The sequence below is a fragment of the Nematostella vectensis genome, chromosome 10 (genome assembly GCF_932526225.1).
Source record: "Nematostella vectensis chromosome 10, jaNemVect1.1, whole genome shotgun sequence".
Taxonomy (NCBI): domain Eukaryota; kingdom Metazoa; phylum Cnidaria; class Anthozoa; order Actiniaria; family Edwardsiidae; genus Nematostella; species Nematostella vectensis.
This window is the reverse complement of record NC_064043.1, coordinates 13,285,539-13,295,124: the sequence shown is the minus strand read 5'-3', so window position 1 is coordinate 13,295,124 and position 9,586 is coordinate 13,285,539. Positions and strand designations below refer to the sequence as shown.

General features: G+C 42.9%; 1 protein-coding gene across 1 annotated transcript; it reads right to left on the bottom strand.

Annotated features, from left to right (window-relative positions):
- Positions 1-2,954: 2,954 nt before the first annotated feature.
- Positions 2,955-9,583, bottom strand: LOC116618362 (methionine adenosyltransferase 2 subunit beta). Its single transcript, XM_032381920.2, has 2 exons — positions 8,997-9,583; positions 2,955-8,440 (listed from the first exon to the last, which is right to left on the bottom strand). Exons 1-2 carry the CDS (start codon positions 9,541-9,543, stop codon positions 8,052-8,054), a joined length of 936 nt encoding a protein of 311 aa, XP_032237811.1. The 5' UTR covers positions 9,544-9,583; the 3' UTR covers positions 2,955-8,051.
- Between the last annotated feature and the right edge of the window lie 3 nt (positions 9,584-9,586).

The window sequence follows — 9,586 nt, the reverse complement described above, 5'->3', positions numbered from 1 at the left end:
CGTTTGCAATACAACAGTGCCGGGGGAAATCATCCCATTCCGCTAACCAGGGAGCTTCAGTCAAATGAATTCTATGTTTGGAAAACCCTAAGCGCAGAAGATGGATTTCCCACAAAGATCTGCCGCCTATGTGGTCGGTCTCTCAACAACGCAGAAACATTTAGTGGGAAAGCCCTCAAGTCGCATGATATTCAGACCCCCGTAGCCGTAGCCCGTCGGCAGCAGGCAAAAACAATCTTCTCGATCCACGGCTACAACTCGGACTGCCTGTTCTTGCTTTGATTTCAAATTAAAATTGAAGCCAATATTTGAAAGATCCGACAACCAACGCTTCCTCAAAATGACCGTCCAACATCTTGCAAACGATAAACCGGAAGAGAGATATATCGACAAAAACTGGAAGTCCCGGATTGTCCTAGAATCTAGGACAATCCGAGACTTTCGGTTTTCGTCTGCTACCAGAGCCTCCGGCGGAAGCATGACCGAGGAGCTCTGGGAACGAGAATGAATCTGAATAAGTACAGTTGACAGAAAGAAGCCTGGGGAGAAGTCTACTTAGAGGGCGGCTTTTGTCAGTTCCAAGTATAAACATGCCGCCATACTTAGGCCTGTCTGCATTGCACTGAACAAACTCAAGGATTGAAGATGATTTTCACTTTTGACTCTTAAGATGATTTCTGGTTGCATTTTTGTGCATTTGTAGCGAGAATTATCAACAATTCGGATTTTAAAACACTGTATATTGTCAAATTCGGTACTTTTATTTGTACATAGCTTTGATAGGATTTGAGCCTTTAAAAAAACAAAAGCGCGAAGTATTCTAGAGAAACTCGTCTTTGATGGCCCAATCTAACAGTTAAGTTCTATTAAAACTTCCTTTTCGATCCTTTGATTTTTGTGAATATTTCGAAGTTGTAAAGCAATGTTAATTATTCCTTAGAGCACATCCTTTTTTTGATAGCTTGATTGCCTTTTGTGTACAGAAAAGCTTAAGTTATCCCAGTCTAAACCCACTCCACAAGTGAGCTGCATTGTGAGTAAGACGGTAGTTCTCAAACACCAAATTACGTGACCTTACCACACAGTTAGCGAGCTTTATTTAATAAAGTTAAGTAAAATGAGTTAACAAATTTTGTGAATCGAGGATTGAGACGCTAATACTTTAATACACGTGTTTGTGGGAGCTCTATGAAGAAAGCTTAATTAAATATACCTATCCACAAGCTGCACATGATATGTGCTAAGATACGAATCATGACGTTCAACAAAAGGGGTAAACAAGAAACTCGTATGACTATCAAAATGTTATGCAAATAGAGTGTGAATATCTCTTAATGAGTTCTTTATGGTAGAAGACAGCTTTCTGAACTTTTATTCTAACTTTCGATCGATGACAAAATAGACGTCAGAGGTAGCTGTTTCCCAGGGGGTTTGTATTGAAAAGCTCGTCTCGCGGTAATTCAAGAATTGTTATAGGTGATGCCAGTCTCCACATCTCTCGTGCAATATCAGAGATGATTTCGTTTCCTTAACTTTCCTAGCCACAATTGCCAACAACAAACAACAACAGGATTTTCATTTGAAGTGGCTCTACAAGGCTTGGATTCATACACTGAATGGAAACGCTTCTCTCATGTGAAACTGCCGTTGCTAGCAGGCATCTAAATGTCAACAAGGCATGTCAGAGAATATGTTTGGTTTCTTTTCGGTGAAACCCAAACCTTTTAAAGAGCGCAAAAAAAACCCGGAGTCAGGAAACCCCAAGAAAAACAAAGTATGTTTTGCCGAAAGCTTGGAAACAGTGCACGAGATTCCATACAAAAGAATATTTTCCAAAGCAGATTTCCACTGCTTGAAGTTGCCCGAAATACCTAAACACAAGTATGTTCCGTTATGTGTCAGGGACCCCTACGCTAGCCCAATGAAAAAGAAGAAAACTGACGGCCTCTTTATGGATGATCCATTTAAATTGCCATTCTTGGACCCGAATGCCATGCTCTTTCATCTTGGTCAAAAGGCTCAAACAAAGCCACGTCACAGAGAAAGCGCGAAAATCCCTTCAAAAATAAATGCTTTAACAACCGCAACTAGAACTCGCAACGAGAAATTTGACATAGGAAACACAGTTCATTTTAAGTATAGCGATTTTGTACTGAAAAAAATGGACGCCACGAGTACATTTGACACTAAATAACCGATTGTTGATAGTTACTATATTTATTGTTGATTGGGATTTTTGACCAAATCGAACATAGCACGAGTTTCTGTATGATTAAGCGGAAAGATGAGTTTGATTTACGCTTGCTATGCAAGTAAATCATATCTAGCAATGACGTCAACTCCTTCATAACGAAACAACAGTGCACGAGATGTTTTAGAAGTATAAATAAATGGGCTTATCTTATCTAGGTGGTTATTTCAATCAGGGAAATGTACAGTCCCTACACTTCCCTGTTTCAATATAGTGACACAAAAAGCCACAGACAATGGAGGTACCGATACTCCAGGTAAAAGTTAATGATGGAACATCAAGGTACCGGGATTTTCCATCTTGGTGCGCCCTTCTTGCTCAAGGTGAAGAGACGATTCTATACTTCCTGTTTATAGACTAGCTTTATATATACAGTATTTTTTGTAAAATGATGGTTGAAGGCTTTCATAGAAAGTGCTCAATACTTGAAAGTAGAGCGGTGTATAGTGTTGGTTTGAGAAAAATACAAACTACATAGGTTTCCCTACAGGTCTGTTTCGTGGTTGCCCACTCATCAGGGGATCCCCTGATGAGTGGGCAACCACGAAACAGACCTGTAGGGAAACCTATGTAGTTTGTATTTTTCTCAAACCAACACAGTATTTTTTGTATATAGATTAAATTACAGTTACCTAATATCGTGTGAAACTATTTAAAATGACAGCAAAGTTTAAAACTTTGAAAGAAAATTATCGCAACAAAATTTTAATGGATAGTGTGTTTATTTTTACATTTTTCCAACAATAATAAAATACAGATAAAATACAGTTTCTATGCGTAGTCGTAATAAAATGGTCGTAAAAATGCAGAGGCCAAACAGAAAGATGGGGGGAGACTTTAACAAATTCTTGTCAGAGTAGGGGCAAACTAAAAATACAGAAATACTGGTCGAGTATCGTCGCGTTTTTTTGGTAGCCAGGAACTTGTCCATAATAGAAAAATCCCATTCCAACTAGCCGTACCGACATCAAATGGGTACAGTAACTTTCATTAGAAGTCGATATATTTCAGAAATACATGTATGTAAAGGACTCTAGATTAAGATCATTGCTTTTAGACGACCCTCTTGAACATACTCCATGCTCTAATAGCAGAACGCATCCATAATTCCTCTGTGAAGGTATGAAACTTTGTTGGCACAATATCAAATTCATGAAAAAACATGGTCTTGATGCCTTGGATCAACCGACAACCCTATTGTTGTAGTTTTACTTCCGGTTAATTAGCATATCTTTCGCACATGCGCACCCGGATTGAGTTCCTCGTGTAGTCCGCCATGTTTTGTACTGTGTTAATAAAATAGGTGAATAAAAAGCCTTCAAGTCAACTTATTACATGGTGTCAGAAGCAAACTGAAGGAAAATCACTCTCAAACATACCAGGTCGGTATTTTACGAGAAATCTAGCAAGTTTACACAAGGAAAATGGCCGAACTCACTGGACTCACTAGTCCTCGTATGGACTGGAATGCAACCGATCTTCAACAAGCGCTAAAAAAGTTCAAGGCAACCGTCGAATTGTACTTTTCTGGCCCGCTTAAGTCCAAATCGGAGAAAGAAAAGGTCAGTTATCTGTTGATATGGACGGGAGAAGAAGGAATTGAATTAGTTTCTACGTGGTCGCTAACCTCAGACGAGAAGAAAAAGCTGTCAACTTACTGGGAGAAGTTTGAAGAATACGTCGCCCCCAAGAGCAATTTTCGCTTAGCACGATTTAAACTACGCACTCTGAAGCAAAAGGACGATGAACCAGTGGATTCATTTATAAAGAAAGTAAGATTGCTAGCCAGCGAATGCAGGTATGATAATGTAGACGAACACATTATTGACGCTCTAATTTTCGGGTCTCGCCGCCCACGTGTCCAGGCTAAACTCCTCGAGTTAGACAAAACTCTAACGCTCGCTAAGGCAATAGACATAGCCAGGACTGAGGAAGCCACTTCGGCTCAGTTACAAGATATTAGAGGCACAAACACTATACCTGTACACGCAACAACCCACAAAAGCCCTTCTTCACATCCCAAGACACACTCACGTGAAAATAAACAAATACAAACCCCATTAAGCAACTACAAGCACATCTATCCAGAGTCACTCTGCGACATAGACGGCAAGCCCCTCAGCTTAGCCCCATCAGACACAAGGATAACAGCATATGGAGGCCATGAAGTACAACACTACGGTACCTGCAACCTCACTTTACTACATAACGGTCAGTCCAGCCCTCATGAATTTCATGTTGTAAACACGACAGGACCTACAATCCTAGGACTACCCACATGTACTGCAATGAAGCTTGTAACCCTTAACCACAGTCTAAGCAAAGACCAGGCTGAGCCAGCCGAAATACGACCAGCTCAAGTACCCAAGGATGACCCTGAGGCAAAGGCAGCTCTACTAAGACAGTATGCTGACTGCTTCGAAGGCATCGGATGCTTCAACGGAGAGTTCCATATCACACTTGACCCTACAGTACCCGCTGTGGTTCACCCGCCACGACGAGTCCCTGAAGCACTTCAGGAGCCTCTGCGCAAGGAGTTGGAATCCCTCGTACAGCAAGGAATCATCACCAAGGTTGATGAACCCACTGACTGGGTCAACTCGCTAGTCTGTTCCACAAAGCGGAATGGCTCCATACGACTCTGCCTTGATCCAAAGGACCTCAACTGCGCCATCAAACGTCCACATCATCGTACACCCACTCTTGATGAAGTCTTATCAAAGCTAAGTGGATCCGAGTACTTCTCCATAGTTGACGCCCGCAGCGGTTATTGGAACATAAAGCTTGACCAGGAAAGCTCACTCTATACAACATTCAACTCTCCCCATGGAAGATTCAGATTCCTACGACTACCCTTTGGTCTGATTTGTGCTCAGGACATCTTCCAAAAGAAGGTCGACGAAACCTTTGGTGACTTACCTGGGGTGACAGGCATCACAGACGACATAGTTGTTTACGGACGCAACCGTAAGGAGCATGACAATAACCTGAAAGCAGTAATGGAGCGTGCCCGTGAAACTGGTCTGAAATTCAATGCTGACAAATGCAAAATTGCCAGCAAGGAACTTGTCTTCTTCGGACACACCCTAAGTGCAGATGGTCTGAAACTTGACCCTGCTAAGGTTGAAGCCATCAACAACATGGATCCTTCAACGAGCCTCACAGATCTCCAAGTCTTCCTAGGTATGACGCAATACCTTAGCCGTTTCATACCCAACCTCGCTTCAACAGCAGCGGTCCTCTGGGACTTGACAAGGAAAAGTAGTCAATTCCAGTGGTGCCCAGAACACCAGAAAGCTGTAGATGACATCAAGAAACTCATCACATCGCCAGCCTCGCTGCAGTATTTCGACAGCACCAAGCCTGTCGTAATCCAGGTGGATGCATCTCAACGTGGCCTCGGCGCGACACTCATCCAAGATAAAGGCCCTGTGGAGTACAGAAGTAAGCTACTCACTGAAACCGAGAGGAGGTACTCCAACATAGAAAGGGAAATGCTTGCAGTCGTCCATGGTCTCGAGAAATTCCACTACTACGCTTATGGACGCCACGTCCAGGTCCACACGGACCACAAGCCACTGGAGGCAATATTCAAAAAGCATCTGGCCAGCGCGCCACCCCGCATTGCCAGGATGATGCTGCGGATACAGAAATACGACATCGACATTCGATATGTCCCAGGGAAGGACATACCCCTGGCCGACGCCCTCTCACGACTTAACCCAAGTCCCGGTGACACTATCGCTGGACTTGATGTCTCTATACATGAGCTACACTTGCACCTCAATGCTAGCCCTACTAGGATAACGCAGATCCAAGAGGAGACGAGGAAGGACACAACACTTCACTCACTTCGTGCCGTCATCGCCCAAGGTTGGCCAAACAAAAGAGCTGAATGCCCGGAGTTACTACACCCATACTGGAACTATCGTGACGAACTTACTGTCACCGATGGATTGGTCCTGAAGGGTACCCGAATTGTAATTCCAAAGACCCTGCAACCAGATGTTCTACAGCAGCTACACTATGCACACCAGGGTGCGGAAAAATGCAAGCTCAGAGCCAAGGGATCAGTCTTTTGGGCGAACATCAATGCCGACATCGACAACATGGTCAAGAGTTGTGCTCCCTGTCAGCATAATCAGTCCATGAACACTAAAGAACCGCTAATGCCTCATGATGTTCCACCAAGGCCCTGGCACACCCTAGCATCTGACTTGTTCTCCTGGAACGGTTCACCATACTTACTACTCTCTGATTACTACAGTAAGTTCCCAATTGTGCGCAAGCTAACTAACATCCAATCATCTACTGTCATCGCTCACCTCAAAGGAATATTTGAGGAACATGGCATACCAGACAAACTTGTCACAGGACATGACACCCAGTTTACGTCTGCTCTATTCAAGGTTTTCAGCAGCACCTATGGATTTATTCATACAACTACAAGCCCATACTACAAGGAGGCTAATGGCTTCATAGAGAGAAATGTGCAAACTGTCAAGGATCTCCTTCAAAAGTGCAAGGAATCAGGGCAAGACCCACATCTAGCCATGCTGTGCCTGAGAACAACCCCTTTGGGTCACACCCTGCCATCACCAGCAGAGTTGCTAAATTCCAGAATATATCAGTCTAACCTGCCAGCTACTTCCAGGCATGCACTACTGAACAAACCTGACTATGATGCCAATGTCAAGCTGCAAGCCAGACAAGACCGACAGAAATCATATTACGACAGGACTTCCAAGTGTCTACAGCCTGTCTACCCTCAGGACGCTGTCAGAGTCTTCAACCCCCTCAACTCCAAATGGGAGCCAGGAATAGTTCGAGCCGCTGCGCCAACCCCACGCTCGCACATTGTGGACATGGCCAATGGCAGTACTCTCACCAGAAACCGCAGACACATTCGTCCCACAGGTGAAAAACTAAGCTTGAATAATACCTCAGCTACTGATGACTATGAGCCTGTAGCAGAACCAGCACCTAACGGCAACCAACCCCCAACAGAGCCAAGGACGTCTACACCTGGTACCCCTGCGAAGTCCACACCTACCCAAAGTGGTCCACCATTACGCAGATCAACACGGACAGTGAAGCCCCCAGACAGACTGGACTTGTAGCATTTGCTACACAAACATTAGATATTGAACTATGTTATTATTAGTACTGCAAAGTTCTTTGTTGTTTTTTTACACCCCTAATTGGACACTACCAGTCACATTTGTACTCATGTAATTTTTCAGCTTTTCAGCTTAGAGAAGGGGATGTTGTAGTTTTACTTCCGGTTAATTAGCATATCTTTCGCACATGCGCACCCGGATTGAGTTCCTCGTGTAGTCCGCCATGTTTTGTACTGTGTTAATAAAATAGGTGAATAAAAAGCCTTCAAGTCAACTTATTACACCTATCTACCACTTAATTCACAATCAAGTGATTTTACGCAGCATTGGCCATTACAAACAAGGACTGATTGTTTTCAATACTTTGTAACTGAAAGATACCAGCCTCACAGTATATTATAATATGTTACACCTATTTTGGAATTAAGTTTATAACTGCAATAGAACTTATTAAGCTATATTATCATTACAACAAATTCAATTAACACCTTTGGCTTTACAACCTTATAATTAGGAGAGGTGGAGCTGGCCTAAAACGTGTATTGGAGGGGAGCACGTTGTCTCAAGACAAAACTTAAATTCTAGGACTGAGGGAAGTTTGGTCCAAGTAGTATCTCCATACAGGTAATTCCACCCCTCCCCCCATGTTCCCTCCCTATGCAAATAATATATCTCATTATCTAAATGTGTTTTACCAAGTACCTTTTGAGTCCTTCCCTTAATGGAGTTTGGAACAAACTAACTTTTTCCCCTAGCAAATCTTCCATCTTTCCGCAATGCAGTGCAGTATTAAATGGCCTTCTTGTAGGACCAGAAGGGGCATTCTTATTTCCCTTCACGTGTGACATGGGAAGCTTGAACAGTTCTGCCATCAGACATATCATTTGGAATTTGGTCATAGCTTGATTGCCACTCCAATGGAAAATGCCACTTAAGGATGAACCATTCTTGAGCTTTTCTTCACAAAGAGAATGACAGATACCAGCAACATCATCCACAAGGGTGGGATAGCGGATCAGGTAGTCATCAATTACAGTTTCTTCTTTCTGCTTGAGCACCTTCAATAAAACTGTTACAAACAAGTAGATACTTGTGAGCTTTGTACACACATGTCAGACAAAACATTATACATGTTATAAAATGTGCTTGACATGCACACATTTATAGGTAACTCAAATAGAATGTATTAATTTTGAAATGGGCCACTAACTTACCTCTCTTGGTGGTGATGGTGGGTGGGGGGAGTCAAATACATAATGGGGGGGGGGTCTGAGGGATCTTATTTTGTTTCAAATTTTGAAACTCTGACAATCCTTGAGGATAATAGCAACATAATAAAGCAACAACATAGATATAAGTACTCCCTTCATTATTGCTTATTGATATGCTACCTGCCAGGCCCATACCCAGCGGGGTTGCAGGGGGTGCGAACGAAAAATCCTGGGTACGGGCCTGGTTGCATCAGGTAAATATAAAGCACTCTACAGCACGGCCTCACACTAGTTTTTTTTTTTTTGCAATGCACTAAAATGTATACTCAACTCGGACTGCCATAAATTACACAAAGACGTATTTCATTTACTGAACACTCAAGGATCTATACTTGGCCCTTTCTATTTCATTACCCGTGACAGCGCTCTCATCTAATGATTCCACGTCTCCATACAGCACAGGTACTCTGAGGATGATACCATTCTTATGTTCCTTCTGTACCGCCTTCTCCCCTTCAAGTTTACTTTCCCCGTATTTATTTAGTGGATTTGGGGCATCATTTGGCTTATATGGTGCAGCGTTGCCATCAAAAACGTAATCCGTACTAATATAAACCATGAAATGCTCTGGCTTACTTAAACCATAGTTTAGACTTTCGATAGTCTTGGCCAAGAACTGGGTTGTACCGATATTAAGTTTCTCTGTTACTGAAGGATCGTTCTCTACAACATCCGGTCTTCTTTCTGCAGCCGCGTGAATCAACAAGTGCGGTTTGAAGTCGATCACTAATTTACTCATTTCGTCAAAATCCAACAAGTTTGCTTTCTTGAGATTCCCGTGCACACGACTGTATGCAAGGCCAAGCACTTCCCATGCACTATATTGAGTGAATTCGTTCATCAAGGCTCGCCCAAGCAAACCAGAGGCACCAGTTATCAAAATGCGCTGTTTCGCGGCCATTTCCGTGATTCGCGAAGTTAAATGAGTACGCGGTATTTCAACC

What these genes read in the sequence shown, in the direction of transcription:
- LOC116618362 (XM_032381920.2), bottom strand. Translation starts at nt 9,543, where the DNA reads ATGGCCGCGAAACAGCGCATTTTGATAACTGGTGCCTCTGGTTTGCTT. An exon ending in AGATGAGAGCGCTGTCACGG is followed by an intron (nt 8,441 to 8,996) that starts GTAATGAAATAG and finishes TGTTTGTAACAG; the next exon opens with TTTTATTGAAGGTGCTCAAG.